This window comes from Mercenaria mercenaria, chromosome 5, assembly GCF_021730395.1.
Source record: "Mercenaria mercenaria strain notata chromosome 5, MADL_Memer_1, whole genome shotgun sequence".
NCBI classification, from domain to species: domain Eukaryota; kingdom Metazoa; phylum Mollusca; class Bivalvia; order Venerida; family Veneridae; genus Mercenaria; species Mercenaria mercenaria.
In genome coordinates this window covers 77,420,510-77,439,792 of record NC_069365.1, presented here as the reverse complement: position 1 = coordinate 77,439,792, position 19,283 = coordinate 77,420,510, and the positions used below count along the sequence as shown (strand labels likewise).

Here is a 19,283-nt window from a genome sequence, read left to right as displayed (position 1 = left end):
TTTTCTTTTTTGGCTTGTCGGCTGTAAAACACCCATGCTTTTACACCCATGCACTGGACACTTGTCCGAATCATAGTAGTTTTAGTTGGAAGAGCGGTTCGATGTCAAGACACCTGTTTATCACTGGACAAATGTCTTTGCGTGCATTTACTCGTTTATATTTCAAATGCACAGGACATTTAACAGCAACTACACATTGATAGATAGATTTTATCCGTGCAAAGTATACATTATAGTTTATATATAAAAAACACAAGAAAACACACAAACATACAAGAAACATACAAAAAACAACAACAGTGTGACAATATTATGATATAAATCATATACAATAGTAATATAAATGTGCACATTAGTAGGGGGAGCGGTTATTGTCGGTAAAATATATCATCTCTTTTTTGTTTAAATTTTTAGATTATATAAAATATGTTATATATTTCATATTTTACAATCCATACATGATCAAATTGGAACATTTCTTTAAATTTGAGGCTATTTGGATTTTTTTTTCAGAAATATTTATTCGTATGCATAACTCTTATATCTTGATATCTCGAACAAAAATGGCATTCGTCCTCCACCTGGCTTATGTCGTCTGCCTGATTTCATTTCTAAATACATATTAGTAATGTGCGGACACCCTAAATCTTGTATAAGAATTATAAAAAGTATTTAATCATGTATGTTTTGTACCTAAAACACGAAAGTATTTTTGTTTTGTTTTTGCTCTTGTCGGATATTCTAGTTGTCTAGTAGTCTAGTATTTACTTAAATATTTGTTTTATTAGCAACACATTTAAAACAACAACAACATACATGGTTAAAACATAAAATAAAGAGTCTAATAGGTATTATTTTCTTTGTCTTCGATTTTTGTTCGTACACAATCTACAGTCTTGTAACATATATTGTTCGCATTCTTGATACATTAGGTATATTCATATTCCAATACCACAATTCATTATCTTAGTCTCCATATACAAACTTGTTTTGAGTTGATGAACGTACACCCAGAAGAAGGTTACAAAGGAAAATCAGTTATCACATAATATCTAGAGAATGACTGACATCATCACGTGACTGACTAACATCATCATGTGACTAACATCATCACGAGAACTGTATATTGTATTCAACACCTGGCCCGGCAAGGGCTCGTGCGTTGCTGTAAATGAATTACAGTAAACATAATTCCTAAATAAGGCAGGGCTACTAGTCTCACAATTTCTTTATGTTATTTTATTGTTTCACATATTAATAAAATGACTAATCTTATGAAAGTGTCAAGGGCAAGAACTTGTGTATGTATTTAAGAGGGAAGTAATGATACAGGTATAAGATAAGCAAGGGTCTCTGTCACTCTGTGAAAAAGACTAACTTAACAGCGTAGCAAGTCTTATAAAGTTGATGAAAGATGCATTTACGTGTAAACATGCAGAAAGAACCATTTTCGTGCGTTAGATTAAAACAAATATTTGCACCTCCTTTCCATTTATGATAAAAACAAAATATTTTAGTATAAGAGTTTTTTGTGACACACTGAAAACGGGATTACATCGTAAAATGAAATAAAATTATGATTTATGTACATTATACTTGTTATTTGCAATTCAAAAATGTACGTCCCGTCATTTAAATGATATTGGCAAAATATCAAGTGGTGCTTGTGTGTTGTTATATTTTCTGGTCCTTTGGGATCATGCAGTACATTCAATGTTTATGGATTAGAGAGTTCCATTTAAGCCGGTGCTAGTGGGCGTGTGGGCTGTTGCACATTTCATTACCTCTCATGAACAGACTCAATTAAACCGAGTCTGCTTTTATGTTTGCTTTGTCGCGTTCTATGCTTCCAAAAGATCTTCTTATAGATTTATTGTGAAGCGTACTTTCTTGTTAATCTGTCTGACAGCCCTTAATTAAATACCTATAGCATTACTTCTTCTTAAAGTTTCAAAGTATTTATCCGAAATTTTTAATGTGATCTTTTTAAACATACAACAATTGCCTTTGATCTTATTTACTAGAATCACGACTGTCACAACCACTGGATACAGTGCACTGATAAATGGCGTCTATAGAAGTGTCTATTCCATCGATCTTGTCTTCAATTCGATCTGAAGAAGCCTGCAGTGTGTCAGTCTTGGCACCAATGTCATCGACCGTGATTTGAATTGCGTCTGCAGAAGCCTGCAGTACATCAGCCTTGACATCAATGCCATCGACCGTGGCTTGAATTGCGTCTGCAGAAGTCTGCAGTGCGTCAGCCTTGGCATCAGTGGCATCGACCGTGGCTTGAATTGCGTCTGCAGAAGTTTGCAGTACGTCAGCCTTGGCATCAGTGGCATCGACCGTGGCTTGAATTGCGTCTGCAGAAGTTTGCAGTACGTCAGCCTTGACATCAGTGGCATCGACCGTGGCTTGAATTGTGTCTGCAGAAGTCTGCAGTGCGTCAGCCTTGACATCAATGGCATCGACCGTGGCTTGAATTGCGTCTGCAGAAGTTTGCAGTACGTCAGCCTTGACATCAATGGCATCGACCGTGATTTGAATTGCGTTTGCAGAAGTCTGCAGTGCGTCAGCCTTGACATCAATGTCATCGACCGTGAGTTGAAGAAAGTCTGCAGAAGCTTGCAGTGCGTCAGCCTTGGCATCAACGCCTGCGATACTCGCCACTATGCCCTGAAACAATAAAATCATTATTTAATGCATAAAACTTCTCGAATTCGAACATAATTTTTCTTCACTTATATCAGATGGACATGATGTATGCTTCTTCAAGTGGCATCATTAAATTTCAACAAATAAACCGTAGAACTTACTGCTTCAAAATCAACCCTCGATGACAAAAAAAAAAGAATATAACCAGTTGATATGGAAGTTTTTTTAAAAAAAATCTATTGTTAATTAATAACGCGATATATTTTAAACATCAATACATTTGTCCGTTCTTTTTGTTTAAGTTCGGATTTAATTCAAAATCTTGGGAGGAGGGGAGGGCCCCACTGGCGCCCCCTCCATTGATATGAAAGTATTTAAAAACTGAATATTCTTTTTGATTTCAATACAATTTCTAGTTGTATATTTTTATTCAGATATAAGGATATTCCAACAATCTGAATCAGAAGGCAAGTTTTAAAGCTGCATGTTGCTTTTGAATTCATTTATTCCCACACTATCTTGGTTGCACAACCTAGACTGATAAAAGAGAATTAATAATATTTTACAAACCTGCTTTTTAATGAGTTTTGGCCAAAATATAATTGTTAATAATATAATACAATAGGCCTTATAGTCATATCATTCCTCAGGCAAAAATATGTTTATAAAAATACATTTGCCTGTGCACACAGGATAGCAAAAACTCAATTTTAAAAATGCCTTCATTTTAATCTAAAATGAATTAAACGTTCAACGAACTTAAATAAATGTGAACGAGCAAAGGTTAAAAATTCGTACAAATTCCTATGTTGATCCAAATCAGATTGACTGCCTTATAAGTTAAACCGGACAACTAAACACCATAAGGAATATTTTCACATATGATCGTTGTGCGTATTTTGCACGATAAGAAATCGGCTGAACTTGCAAATTAAAAAATAGGGTTACGTGAAAAATAGCTTAAAACATAAACAAATAAATTTACATGTATACAAATGCGTTGTTTTATTTAATGCGGCATACTTTAAGTCAAAGACTGAAAATACCTTAATGTTGTAATTCTATATCAGACTATTAATATAAATGTTTTGAAACAACTTAAATACATATCTCACGCAGCTTTGGTCATGGCCTAGCTTACAAACATGTTTGCAAGACACACTTCAGATTTGTAATTTAGAAAATACCTAAATTTATTTACTTACTGTAAAAAAATCGTAAAATTATAATTCTGTGAAATATTAGGGAGGAGAAAACACTGTGTTAGTTTGGCAGAAAAAGTAGGGAAAAAAACCATCAACAATATCTCTCTACTTTTGTCAGGGTAACTTGTCAAATATTCGATCACAGAGAAATGTAACTGGCTGATAATGATACATGTGGGGTAGTTTTTCTTCGTAAAATTGTGTAGTAAAATGTTTCTGCAAGTTCAAGCAAAATAAAATAAAATAAAATAAAAATTGAAAATCTATAGAAATAACGGCAAGTTAAGAAACGGGTTTCACCTTGAAAAGATTACTTAAGTTATCTGGCAATAAGCGAAAGAAATTGCAAGCCGACAAACATTGCGATGAGCTGGACATAGCTTTATTTTATCACATTGAACTATGAAACTTATTTGATACAGGCTTACCTACAATTATGAAATTTCTACTTCTACAATAACTTAATTTTCAAAAACTTACCGGCAAAAGAGTGGATACTATGTTGTCGAGCTGTGCTTTATTATCCAGGACCGCCGTAAGTATCTAAAATATCAAAATAAATGTGACGGAAAGTCAGTAGATATACATAGCAATAAGTTCAAACTTCGGAATAACTTCATTGAAAATTTCTAACCTGCAGCCTCTCCTTTGTATATATAAAGTTTACTAACAAATAACTCGGTATTTATGTTTGAAACTGTTTTGTCTTAAAGGGAGTCAATCGAATTATGATAATTTAGTGGAGTTTTCCGAAAGAGTATGGCAAGCCGTTTTAGTATTCGCTACAGCGGCTACTGTAATATTATTTTATTACTTCTTTAGTTAGAGAGACATCGGAATTTGAAAAGAGATATATCTGTTCTGTGACTGATAGCTCTTTTAAAGAGAGATGTCTTTCTTTTTATTAGGATAGCAGTATACGATAATGACATTATACTCTCACTCTCTCTCTCTCTCTCTCTCTCTCTCTCTCTCTCTCTCTCGCTCTTAAAGAGATAACTTGTTACGCGAAAGAATGACAGGACCTTATGGTAAAATAGATCCTTATGTTATTCTTTTTGGTGAAATTTTGATAGGTTTAGGAAGTTGTCCCCAAACTTTTAAATCGCGTCTAAGCAATGAATCAGACGATCTGAAAAACGAAAATGCTCATAATATGTTGATTAAATGCATTTCATCACCTATATAAAGAAGACAGTATTTGACCCTTTTTAAACTTTATTTGTCCACATTTGCCACAAAATCTTCAAAATTGTCTAAAATCCTACTTTCTGAGAAAATGTTGACTAATTTTAGTTGATAGCGTACTTTCAATATACTAGATATCTGCAAGTATGGAATCATTTAATTTTATTCTTTTTACGATTTGTTTGATCCACCAAACTGTAAAACATGTTTTTTTTTCATGAATTGCCATTTTATTTTGAAAGATCCATAAATAAGTTATATATCATTCTGAAAGTCTGGTTATAGGATCTATTTCTTAAATACAGTCAATGTTTGGGCAAAAAATTTCCCTTTGTAAAATTCTAGCCCATGATAATTAAAAAATATATTTGTTTCTGACAATTTACATTTTTTTACATGGGAACGTTGCTTTTATGTTAACTAAGATAAGACAAATAAAGTCAAAAGTTTAAGTCATTTTGGTCTCCAAATGATTGAAATTTAACACCGATCATCGTATAAACATCTACATATTAAAATTGTTTTTGACAATAATTTCACCACTTATCAAGATGTTTTAAAAAATTATAAACTTCCTATTACCCACCCCGGAATTCTCTAGACTGTGGTATCTAATAAACGGTATTGTCTTACAATCTTGGAAAAAACGAATCAAATAGTACACAAGATATCTTGACTTAAAGTAGTATAGGGCAGAATAATAAGCTCTTGAAAGACATTATTACTTACAAGTGAGCCGTGCCATGAGAAAACCAACATAGTGGCTTTGCGACAAGCATGGATCCAGACCAGCCTGCGCATCCGCGCAGTCTGGTCAGGATCCATGCTGTTCGCTTTTAAAACCTATTGGGATTGGAGAAACCGTTAGCGAACAGCAGGGATCCTGACCAGACTGCGCGGATGCGCAGTCTGGTCTGGATCCTTGCTGGTCGCAAACCCACTATGTTGGTTTTCTCATGGCACGGCTCAAGTTATTACTTTTCTATTTTAAATCATTACTTGTAAGTTTAAGATTCCAAATGAAGAGTTGTGCGAATGCATGACAAATGCGAAGTTTTCCAGGATAATATTATGGTATTTGCATTCCGCTTATTCAATCGTTTTCCCGACTAAAACTTGTAAATTAATCAAATTTTCTAGGCGACCAAATTCTCATCATTCAGAGGTTCGTCAAGATCAACTTGGGACCTTGGCAGACCTCTGGCATGCGAGAATGGACGACCAAAATCTGTAAATGATTGTGTGAATTATTAAGTTTTCTAGACGACAAAAAAAAATCCGTGTAAATTTTTGGGATTTTTAAAGGACCAAATCACTGTCAATTATCGTGTAAATTATCGGATCTTTTTAGAAAAATTGTAGGACTAAGAGCACTTAATGAATAATTGTTTGAAAACAAAACTTGTCAAAATTTTACAACGCGTTTTGAGAGCAAATTAAGGCTTTCAGAATAGAAACCACACAAAAGTCTGATAGAATGGAATTACACGAATAGAGTTTTAATTAAAATCTTTGCCTTTAAAAAAACTTCATTTAAGTACAACATAGTATATGTTTAAAATGGAGTGACTCCGTAAAATTAATAATGTTACATAATTTCATGATTTAATTTTTGACAAGTCAATTTTTTATTATTTATATCCCTTCATACGTACAGCATGACAGTACCACATAACTAATTCAAACCCCCAAAATTTTTAACAAAAATGCGCTATGAATAATTCTACAAAATAACATACAAAATGTTAGTTATTGCGTTAAAGAATAGAACAATACAGCATGGGGATTTAACATATATACAAATGTAAGTAGAGCAAAATGGCATTATTGCGTTAAAACTATGTTTAAATGTAATGTTGAATGAAATATTCAATACATTAAAGCGTTTGAACTTACATCTTCATTTGTTACTGGAGGTACAGCGTTTCCTTCCACACAGACTATGAAAACTCCTGAGCACAAGAACGCAAAGAGTACAGTCTTCATCGTATTTCAATACAAGATAAAGTGACACGAGAAAGTATTTGCGATATATATATAATCTTTACGAGTCACGAGGTACGAATCACGGCGATTGATTTAATGTACTTCACGCTAGAGAACATTTTGGAAGAGGCCCTTCTCGATTAATAGATATAATTATTCGCGATGCAGCAGTTTGAAACAAGACCTATGATAAAGAATGTGTGTTTATTTCTTATTCACATTTGCCTATGTTTTTGTTTGCTATGTATGCATTATCTCTCAACAACAGTTTTTATGCAGGCGTCTACTTTCATGTTATTCAATTACTACAGACAATATAAATATATTATAAATAAAATATTTTTTATATATTCGATATGAATCAATAACTGTTGTAAGCAATCAACAATTTAGAAAATATTTTATACCACTCATTTTTGGTGTAACCACAATTTTAGAATAAAAGCAGAATATTTAGTGAACTTATATCGTACAATAACGTGATAATGTATGGTGGCATGTTTCTGCCGCGAGATTGCTAGGTAGCTATCGCGATAATTCAAAAAGTTATCTTGATAAAGCGAAGTTTTCTGAAAACATTATCTCAATAGTGGAATGTTTTATGGAAATATTATTGTGATAACTTACATTATTTTCTCGATACTTTTTGTGTAAGTGCCCACAACTGCCATTTGTTAGTTAGCTAACCTTTCGCTGCGGAAACGTTTATGGGCCTCGCAATGTAACCCAGTTTATCGATATATTTTCGCGATATGTTGTCAAAAAATCGCAACAAGTCGACATACTATGTCGAGATATTTTTCCATTTCACAAAACGCATTGATTTCTTCTCGAGATTTGCGTAAGCTAAACGACATCTCGACAAATCATGTCGCCTTAAAACGCCCTCTGTTCTTAAAGAAATATACCATTTCGGTTTACAGGCCTGTACGAAGTATGTTCATATTAGGCGGGCATTCTGAACGCCGCGCTAGTAAGACAAATCAAATAGCTGGAAGTTTAGTCAGTAGAAGAAACGCAATTTTGGAAATTATTTCGAGAATTGTAGCACTGAGTCCGTTCCTAGAAGCCTGGCTTATCGCCAATATAAAGTGACCGTATGGCAGGTTAGACTGAACTTTAACAACTACAATTCAGAAATTTGTGTCAAAATCAAGCAATACAACGTTTTCTGTAAAATTTGGAATATTTTACCAGTGTCTGGCTAAATGCTTGACTTTTCAATGCTCTATTTAGAATAGCAGGTGTCAGTAGGCATTTTACCTCTACTAGTAAATGCCATTCAAGAAAGTGGGTAGGTTTGTCTGAAGAAAAATTGTAAGAAAATGGATCGGATGAGCCCAAATAAGATTGCTATTTTTATCCCAGTAAACACCTGACGTCGTACCGACGTTGGTTAGACGTTGGATTTTGGTCGCAACGTCGGCGACCTAAATCCAACGTCTAACCAAAATCATATCCACGACGTCTAATAGACGTCAGACTTAGACGTCTAAAGACAATGGAATTAGGTCTGATAGAAAATCTGTTGATAGTTTTTAGATGTAAAACTAACTGGTATGATTTTGCTAGTACATGTACAGTTTAAAGACATTTACTTGTTTTCATAAATTAAACTCCAACATGTGCTTATAAATGATATTTCATTCGCACATCAAATACATGTTACAAATTGCGTGAGATTGTCTATTTTCGGAAACGTTTTTTTCTTCACCAATTTAAACTGTACAGGGGGAAAATGCATTCTCTACACATGTATATTCACCTAAGGGTCTTCATCTACACATGTTGTCTATAAGTCTACATCGGGATCCGCAACCTGAGTATCAGGTTTTTAAAAAAATTTAATTATTTTAATAATTATACCTATTAATATTACGCATTCTTTCGAAGATTGATGCATTATGTTGGTTACTGTAAAAGCAATTGCGTTACACGAAACTTCATTACGTTTTGCGAAGTTATGGAAGATTTTTTTTATAAATTTAAAATATTACATGTATTTTTTTCACGTAGTGTTAAATTAAAATGTTCTTTAGTAATAGCACTGGCATACTTAAGTTTTTGATGAAAGGATGAAACGGATGAAACTGTCGAGTTTTATACATTTCAGGTGGAAATTTTAGCGGAGATAAAGAATCATGCAGAAATGACGGAACTTGAAAGTTTTGACTACTGGATTACCTTTCTTTGGATTTATTATATTAGACTTAGGTTGCCATAATATGAAATAAAGATGACAAAATAATGTGTTGATTACTTGTTTGAGTGCAAATTACGTTGAAAATTTGGTCGGATTTTGGTTGGAAAATGGTTAGATTTATGTTGGAAAACGGTTGGATCGCGACGTCTAGCCAACGTCGAGATCCGACGTCTAGACGGTTTGCAAATCCAAACAAAATACAATGTTAATCCGACATCGGGGTACGACGTCTATACAACGTCTAACCGACGTCAAATGTTTACTGGATATGTGTCTGAAATGCTGTCTTACTGAAAGAATCACATTTTAATGGTCATTTCTCAATTTTGGGGCTTGTGACAGGTTCATTTCTTATAATGGAAGTCTAAGGAAAAAGTAATTTAGGAGTGTCTGACCTCTATATATATAGATCTATTGGTATTAACATATCAAGATATGAATAGTATTAATGTCAGGATTTTTAGTGGTCGGTGCGAGGCGTTACCAAAGGTTAGGGGGTTAGGAAGGTAGTTAGCACGGCCTGGCTATAGCTAATTTTTCCTTGGAAACTAGCACTTTAATGTTTTCTTGTTTATTTTTGTGTGTGTATTTTTTGTTGGTTCTTTTTTTGTATATTTTTCACTGTATATACAATATATACTTAAGCGTGGTGACCTACTATTTACACCTAAATCAAACACACACCACAAACATTCTGTCTACAAACATAACAAGTTGCACCGCAAGTATTACAACACTTATGCTCGGCCAGCACAAGTTTTAACCAAGAACCATTCAAAACCAAACAATTAGTCATCAAAACTCAGAACAAAATATATACTAGTATTCGAAACAATACACAGTCAACCAAACTACAAAAAAATCAATTTATACACCTCTAAATCTCAAACATCAAAAACATCAAAATTCACAAATAAACCAACAATTCTAACCGCAAACAAACAAAGTATCAGCTTGAAATAAACCACACTTAAACAACCAAATTTTCGCCGAATTAATCAACAATTAAGTACTATGACATGTACGTCACCAATCTCCAACAACCAGATCAAGAAACAATCTTTCCTTCAACAACTATAACTACAAATCGAAAGTCACAAAGATCAAACAACTGCTTAGACTGACAACATAAAATCATTTCATGCGCAATTCAAATAGTTTCGTCATGTATATCAGTTTGACATGGATTTGTTTAAAGATTGTTAAACTCATCTGTTTCAATAAAACGTCTTTTTGCAACAATTCTATAATCGTGTTTCTTTTAAAGAAAAACTGCTGGAAAGTAAAAACAGCCGTTTATAAGGCGTCGCTAATTACATATTCAAAATTACTACGCGTTTCTTTATTAGGATGATGTGACGCCACTCTGTTTGTACATCTACTTTTGTATAGACTGTTTCAATACTAATTTTAAAGTTGTGGTATAGTCTATTTTAAGATGTAGTGCGTTAAATTCTTACATAAACTAACACGCTGAAACTCTTGCAATAAGGGTTTTGATAACAATTTAATATCTATTTACGAACCTAAACTATATTACATTTTTCATAGTGTTAGAAACATCGAAATAAATCATAAAAATATATTTAAGCTCTGACAGACATTAAAACGATGTTATTTTAAATCCCTTAATTCAGAATAAAATGTTTCTTCATTTTATAAACGGTCACGTGAAGGTAAACAACGGAACTGCTTCAAAATGTAACGGAGTTTTCTCCAGGCATAATCTATTTTTCGATTTCTTTAAATCATCTAGTTTTTTTCCGTGTCCTATTTAGGCTATTTGCGACTGCTGATAAAAGCTGTACCGCACGTACGTTTCCTCTATTTCTCTGTGCTAAGTATTTGTATAAAAGCGTTATGAAAATCATGAATAAGTTCTTTATAAATTGACTGTCAAAGTATGCAAATTCGTTATCATTTCAAGAGTAAAAGCTGAGAGTTAAATCATAAACGGAGGTTTGATATGGCAACGTTGGGTATCTTTTCCAATTTTTTTACTTCTTCCCGTTTAGTTTCTCTGTTTTTGATTATCGTTCCTTATAATACCTCAATTTTGTTTGCGATGTTCCTAACCAGTAAGAAGTCTTGTATTGCTCTGCAATATTTTCTTGTTTGTACCCGTTGCAACTTTAATATTGTTAGCAATTTCGTTGTCCTTAGGATAGTTTTCTATTGATATGAGCTTTTACTTATTGATTGCAAGCTCAGTCTATAGTAAAATCAATGAATCAACTTGGCTTTTAAGTGTTGACTATGAAACCATGGTGGGGCCAAGGATAAGGACCAGCGCAGCATAAACCGGTTTAAATTAACCAGTGATGTGTTTGTCACTGACAGTTACAGGACGGTGCCCGCCTGTGTTCCTTTCATTGTTCGTATTGCCCGCGTTTGTTTATAAGTTTCAATTCATTTAAATTGTGTAGATGTGTTTATGTATAGACATCAATAAATACGCTACTACGGCGTTGCGGTTTGATTGGACTGCGTTTTCGGAAACTGACTTTTTCTGTTATGTATCTATGTGTTTTTCAGATTCCTAAGTGAGAATTTAGTGCCGTTTGTCTCACTAATCCCCGGTGGAAAATACAATGTGGTATTTTTCACCATTTAAAATCTGTAATATTCTTACACTACCTTTTTCAAGTAAATCAAGATGATTCTTCACAACAGTACCCTATGCTCGCCTTAGTTTCACTGGACTTTCAATACCTTGATTTGCCAGCAAGTTAATACTAATAGTCTGATAACAAATAAATATGATGGGGCATTTTCATTCTTCAATTTAAGGTGTTTTGCAATAATGAAAAATATAACAGTACATATTCTGTATTTTACTGATGTTTTACTACATATACGAAATCTTTCACTTTGGAAATATTTTCATTAGTTCGCAACTACTACTGTTGCAAAATTGCGAACTTTTGTGAAACAGCTTTTTCATCGTACGAAATCCAGTAATTATTTGAACACAAATTCACGATACGATGAATAAACCTCAATTGAAATTTAACGCTATGATACGTAATATACTATTGTTTTTTTCCGAACGCATTGGGTGGATTAGGAGGTGTAAAGCGCTGCTGTCGAACCTAAATTTAATAATCATCATTGTTTATCGATTTTAATTTTCCTTTTTTTTATTGGCATAATTATCATTCACGTATAAGTACAGAACAACAACATACATCAGAACGATTAAAATAGTATTTGGCGGCGTTTTAAAAATGCCACCAAATACCATTAAAGCACTAAATACTACTTAGCATTATCCTATGTTTTCGCTTGAAAATATAGGTTAGTGTTCGTGGTTTATCGATTGTTAATTCTAGTTTTTCGACCTTGAAACTGGGTTCATGTAATTATTGGACAATTGGCGTACCATGTACGCATGTTCTTAAAAGAAACAAAATACTACTTAGTGCTTTGATGGTATTTGGTGGCATTTTTAAAACGCCGTCAAATACTATTTTAATCGTTTTGATAGTTGTTTGTAGTACTCATGGTATGATATTTTGCAAAAAAAAATGGAAAAGCAAGAGATTATTGCGGGCCAGAGCCGCTCACCTAACCCCGAGCGTCTGTGCGTAAAACCAGGTTTCTCGAATACTAACCTATATTTTCGAGCAAAAACATAAGATAACGGGCATAAACCAGAGTTAACACTCGTGAACCCAGGTTTACGTCCGTAAACGAGGCTTCTCGATTGAATTATGAATTTCGGTCGTTATACTAAGTTCACTAGCATGAACCTACATTTACGGACGTAAACCTGGGGTAATCCATGGTTTACGAGCGTGAACCTATGTTAACGACCGCGAACTTGGGTTTACGGCCGCGAACATGGGTTTACGACCGTAAACGTAGGTTTACGCTCGTGAACATAAAATAACGACCGAAAATCATAATTTTGTTCGAGAAACCTAGTTTATCGAACGTAAAAATCGGTTCACGCTTGTATACCCAAGTTTATGGTCGTAAACGTAAGTTCACGATCGGAAAACTAGGTTTCCGAACGTAAATCATGTTAGACTCACGGTCGTAAACATGGGTTCACGTTCGTAAACGTAAGTTTACGCTCATAAACATAGGTTCACACCCGAAATTCATAGCTGATTTTATAATCCTAATATATCGACCGTAAACCATAGTTTACGTTTGATAAACTAGGTTTCTCGATTGAACTGCGAGTTTCGGTCGTTATCCTATGTTTTCGGCCGTGAATCTTGGTTCACAACCGTAAGCCATAGATTACGAGCGCGAGCATATGTTTACGACTGTGAACATGGGTTTATAAGCGTGAACCTGTTTTCGAGCGTAAAAAATGACGTCAGAAAATGAACTCAGGCTGCCTTAAAAGCGCAGGGGTCACTCCGTCTAAATGTATGTGCGTGGACATTTTTTGCTAATGTGGAGTGAATTTTCAGCACTTTCTAACGAGCTGAAAATACCTGGGATTTAGAACGACATGTCATCTTCTACGAAAAATTACTTGAATTCGAAAAAAAAATCACAGTGAAGACTTTTTTTAACTACGTCAAATCGTTCAAAAGGTCCTTTTTGATGTCTGAAAATGTTATATACATTGGACGTAAGATATTTCCTTACTTTCATATTTTAGACCTAGAAATTTCAGATTTATTTTCAAAATTATATTCGTATAATAAATGTTGATTCAATGGAAGCATGAAAGGACCATGAGACGTTTATACGTTTTATTACGTTACGGTCACGGAAAGGATATGAACTAGAATCTTACAAATTCTAAAAATAACATTGCCAAAATACCTGAAGTAGTAGCATTTTTGTACGAAGGTAGTTGGAAGGGAAATAAACACTTTATCATTTAAGCAATCAACAACCAGGTTTACATTTGCCTCCCCTAAATCGATCGAGTATCAGTACGGAAATGTATGTGTATTTGCCAAAAAGTAAGTAAATTTAGACGTTCTTTGCAAGTGAATGCATGTTTTCAATAGCTAGCTGATGTCAAAAGCTGAAATACGCTGACATACGTAGATGTACAGGGATTCAATTTAAAGATTGATAAAAAAAATAGTAAACCAAAAGGGGATTTTTTTACAAGTGAATGCGTGTTTTCATTAACTGATTTCAAAAGCTGAAATACGCTGACATACGCAGATGTATCAGCCTACATAGATTCAATTTAAAGATTGACCAAAAAGTTAGTACACCATTAGGTTTTTTTTGCAAGTTTACTGATTTTGAAAGCTTTTAAGGGTTCGTTTTGCATTAGCAAAGATAAACATGAAATATTTGAAAATTTCAATTGTGTCCGTTGGAATCTGTAACGTGATGTCTTCGGGCAGGGCATTAAGGAAAATTAATGTGAACAGTGTGAGATTGTCTGCTTTTTGGTACATATTTTCCCATAAATAATATAGCCTTAGAGGAAAAGTGATGCTACTCTTTGATAGAGATGTCTCTCCGCCAGAGTTTTCAACATTCATAAGTAACTATAAATCAAGCCTTAAATCAAGCTTTTAAAGACTCCTAATCAAACATATCTTAAAACTATCATCTTGTCATGCGTTAAACAACGTGACAACCCTATATCTATTGCGTAAGCAATGCATATGAAACTCGTTTCTCATCTAATGCACAGGCAATCGGCGTGTGACTTTGACCCCTTATGAATGATGGACCCCCCACCCTGTTCTCTACAACCCAGATCCCAAACATAATAACAGAAAAACACATTTCCAAAAAAAAAAAAAAAAAAATGCTATATATAAAAAAAGTAAAGGTTTGTTACTTTACGGCCAAACATTAAGGAAAAAATGGAATGGCCTCAGTAACGATCTCACTGCGTACACAATTTTCGGTCGATTTTTGAAAATCTGGTCTTAATCAACGCATAAAGCATAAATCTTAACGGTAAATATGCACTTTGGTCTCAAGGCTGCATCATTTTGATGCAGCGAGACGCTATTCTTTGACAAAATCATCTCGTACACGATGTGACCTAACCCGTATATTTCTCGGGCCAATAGACAAGTCAATGGCAGCCACCTATTCCCTTCGTTATTTCCAAGCACAGTCGTGGCCAGCCTTTAGAAACATAAATAATTAGTCGCTTACCTATAATTACTTCGTCCAGTTTCCGTTAATAACGGTGCATCCAGCGTTGGGAAATTTCTTTCAAAACATCAGCTGCCATATTTATACGGCGACCCGGAACTGGTTTTTACTACGTAGCCTTTTTGCGATTGGTCGATTCTGGAGGTGTGTTCTCCACGTGAGCTGGTATAAACATGGCAGCTGATGTTTTGAGAGAAATACAGCGTTGGGAAATTGACTGGATGCATCGTTATTGACGGAAACTGGACGAAGTAATTATAGGTAAGCGACTAATTATTTATGTTTCTAAAGGCTGGCCACGATTGTGCTTGGAAATAACGAAGGGAATAGGTGGCTGCCATTGACTTGTCTATTGGCCCGAGAAATATACGGGTTAGGTCACATCGTGTACGAGATGATTTTGTCAAAGAATAGCGTCTCGCTGCATCAAAATGATGCAGCCTTGAGACCAAAGTGCATATTTACCGTTAAGATTTATGCTTTATGCGTTGATTAAGACCAGATTTTCAAAAATCGACCGAAAATTGTGTACGCAGTGAGATCGTTACTGAGGCCATTCCATTTTTTCCTTAATGTTTGGCCGTAAAGTACCATACCTTTATTTTTTTTATATATAGCATTTTTTTTTTTGGAAATGTGTTTTTCTGTTATTATGTTTGGGATCTGGGTTGTAGAGAACAGGGTGGGGGTCCATCATTCATAAGGGGTCAAAGTCACACGCCGATTGCCTGTGATCTAATGCGTTAGCCGCGCAATTCGGTTGTAAAATAGAAGAAACTTTGCTTTCCTTTATATATAAACATAAACAATCATTTGATGATATTGCTGATTATTATATAGCAGTCGCTTTCTATTATTACAAGAAAGATATTACGTAGCTGTTCATCTTAAATGTGGTTTTCCTATTTACGAATGTACCGAAGAGCTACCTTCAGTTCTGAAAATTTCTTTGCATTGCTCAGTACTGATAATTTGTTCTCATTGCTCAGTACTGATAATATTTTTGCATTGCTCCATACTGATAATTTGTTCTCAGTGCTCAGTACTGATAATGTGTTTGCATTGCTCAGTATATACAATTTGTTTACATGTCTCGGTACTAATAATTTGTTTGCATTGCACAATACTGATAATTTGTTCGTATTGCTCAGTACTAATAATTTGTTTGCATTGCTCAGTTCTGATTATATATTTGCATTGCTCAGTACTGATAATTTGATCTCATTGCTCAGTACTGATATTTTGTTTGTATTGTTCAGAACTGTTTATTTGTTTCCATTGCTCAGTATTGATAATTAGCTCACATTGCTTAGTCCTGATAATTTGTTTGCATTGTTAAGTACTATTCATTTGTTTGCATTGCTCAGTCCTAGTAATTTGTTTGCATTGCTCAGTACCTTTATTTTGTTTGCATTAATCAGTACTGATAATTTGTTTGCATTGCTCAGTACTGGTATTTTGTTTGCATTGCTCAGTACTGATAATTTGTTTGCATTGCTCAGTACTGATAATTTGTTTACATTGCCCAGTACTGATAATATATTTGCATTGCTCGGTCCTGATATTTTTTTTTGTATTGCTCAGTACTGATAATTTGTTCACATGCCGAGTACTGATAATTTTTCGCATTGCTCAGTTCTGATTTTTTCTTTTTCAAAATGCTTATATTGATTATTTGTTTTCATTGCTCAGTGCATAGAATTTATTCTCATTGCTAAGTACTGTTATTTGTTTTTTGCATTGCTCAGTACTTCTTATTTGTTCGCAATGTTTGTATTGATAAAGTTTGCACATTACTTAATACTGTTATTTTGTCCACATTGCTCAGTATTGACAATTTGTTTGCATTGCTCATTACTGATAACTTGTTTGCATTGCTCGGTACTAATAATTTGTTCATATTGCTTAGTACTGATTATTTGTTCACATTGCTCAGTACTGACAAGTTGCTCGTTTTGCTCAGTACAGATAATTTGCTTGCATTATACAATCCAGATAATTTATTCGCATAACTCAGTACTGATAAATATTTTCACATTGCCCAGCACTGATAATTGTTAGCAATGCTAAGTACTGATAATTTGTTTAAAATGCTAATATTGAAAATTTGATGACATGGCTAAGTACTGTTAATTTATTCGCATTGCTCAGTCCTGAAATTTGTTCGCATTGCTAGGTACTTATAATTTGTTTGCAATGTTTAGTATTGATAATTGCTCAGTACTGATAATTAGTTTGCATTACATAGTACTGATAAGTTGTTTACATTGTTCAGTACTGATGATTTGCTCTTTTTGCTCAGAACTGACAATCTGTTTGCATTGCTCATTACTGATAACTTGTTCGCATTGCTCTGTACTGAGAATTGTTCACATTGCTTAGTACTGATAATTTGTTCATATTGCTCAGTACTGATAATTTGTTCTTATTGCTCAGTACTGATAATTTGTTCACATTGCTTAGTACAAATAATTTGTTCACATCGCTTAGTACTGATGATTTGTTCATATTGGTCAGTACTGATAACTTGTTCATATTGCTCAGTACTGAAAATATGTTTGCATTGCTCAGTACTGATAATTTGTTTAGGCCTAGAGCTGGAAGGTGAAACCCTCCCCCCTCTAGGGATTTTTGTAGACCCAATTAGTTTTGAAGCCCCTTGTATGTAGATCATATTTCTGAATTCTGCCATCTGGCAAGCGGGTTCTCTATGAGTTACAGCCTGTTATTTACGTTACCGTAACAATTATTTAATAAATGATAAAACTCGAATGTGGTGATTTATATGGTAGAAACAACTAAAATCATTAGCAAGTGGGTTTAGTAATATGCAGAATATGCTGTTATCATTGTTCCCGCTTAGTTTTGTTCTCTCAATCGATCAATTCATTTTGTAATTTACGTTACCATATGTTTTATAAAAAATCTCATATCAGTTAATTCAATAGGTTTAATTGTCAGAAAATATCAGATATGTCTTAATTATAGTATTTTCAGATACACATTACATTAGTATTTAAGCATTTATCGTTCAGCCGATTTCAGAACAAGTACGTTACCATTATATACGTTACTAAAATTCACGATATAATATTTTCATTTCTCAGTCTTTATATTGTTTATATAATCCAAATAATGATGTTCAATCTTAAATAATGCGAGTATCTTATCAAGTTCGAACTAGTTTGATAGAAAAATGCATATAGCACAGCACTAGCATTGTAACCTAGGTTACGATACGTTACTGATTTTCTGAACCAAATTTCTATCCACTTTCATCTACTTTTGGTATAATTGGGTAAATTGATATTTCACACGTGTTATGTGCACTTTAAGTGACAACTGGCACAGTGGAAATAGACACATGTCCATGCCATTATATTTGCTCAGGACATTGCCAGCATGTACTTTGCAAGAAACCTGTCATAATATATGTTTGTTGATTTTATTGTATTCTTCAGACCAAAGATTGCACAGACAATATTTTCGATGCCGTTAAGAGGTCATTAGATCAGTGATGATAACTTCTGCTTATGTTGCAACATACACCTGTTTTTTCTCTACTAATTTGAGCGGTGTTACTTTCCCTGTGCGAACAAAAGCACTGGTTGTGTCAACCAGTCAGACAGTGTATTGCAGAAAAAAATGAGCAGATTCTTTTTCCTTTGCTTATAAAGATGCTGTGAGCATTTAAATGGTGTCTCTTATTGCCTGTTCCAGTGTAAAATAAAACAGTATTTCGTATTTTTGAACATATCACCAATAACACAAACGCGTCTGTATCTGGGGATCTAACTTGGATTTCCGTCTTTCGTGAAGTGCTAGTAGTACTGATGTCTATGCAAAGAATATTATTCTTGTGTCTGCTTCTTCCTTTGTATAGAAACAGTGGTACGGTATATTAGGTCGAGCTAGCTTGAACTTTCCATCTTCACTTGTGA

The 19,283-nt window shown here is 34.1% G+C and overlaps 1 protein-coding gene across 1 annotated transcript; it reads right to left on the bottom strand.

The window, feature by feature from the left end:
- Window positions 1-351: 351 nt before the first annotated feature.
- On the bottom strand, window positions 352-7,037 carry LOC123558559 (SUMO-interacting motif-containing protein 1-like). The gene is made up of 3 exons (XM_045350431.2): window positions 6,948-7,037; window positions 4,344-4,406; window positions 352-2,679 (listed from the first exon to the last, which is right to left on the bottom strand). The coding sequence occupies exons 1-3, from the start codon at window positions 7,035-7,037 to the stop codon at window positions 2,014-2,016; spliced, it is 819 nt and encodes a 272-aa protein (XP_045206366.2). The 3' UTR covers window positions 352-2,013.
- Between the last annotated feature and the right edge of the window lie 12,246 nt (window positions 7,038-19,283).

What these genes read in the sequence shown, in the direction of transcription:
- LOC123558559 (XM_045350431.2), bottom strand. Translation starts at nt 7,037, where the DNA reads ATGAAGACTGTACTCTTTGCGTTCTTGTGCTCAGGAGTTTTCATAGTC. An exon ending in CTCCAGTAACAAATGAAGAT is followed by an intron (nt 4,407 to 6,947) that starts GTAAGTTCAAAC and finishes TTGATATTTTAG; the next exon opens with ATACTTACGGCGGTCCTGGA. An exon ending in TAGTATCCACTCTTTTGCCG is followed by an intron (nt 2,680 to 4,343) that starts GTAAGTTTTTGA and finishes TTATTGTTTCAG; the next exon opens with GGCATAGTGGCGAGTATCGC.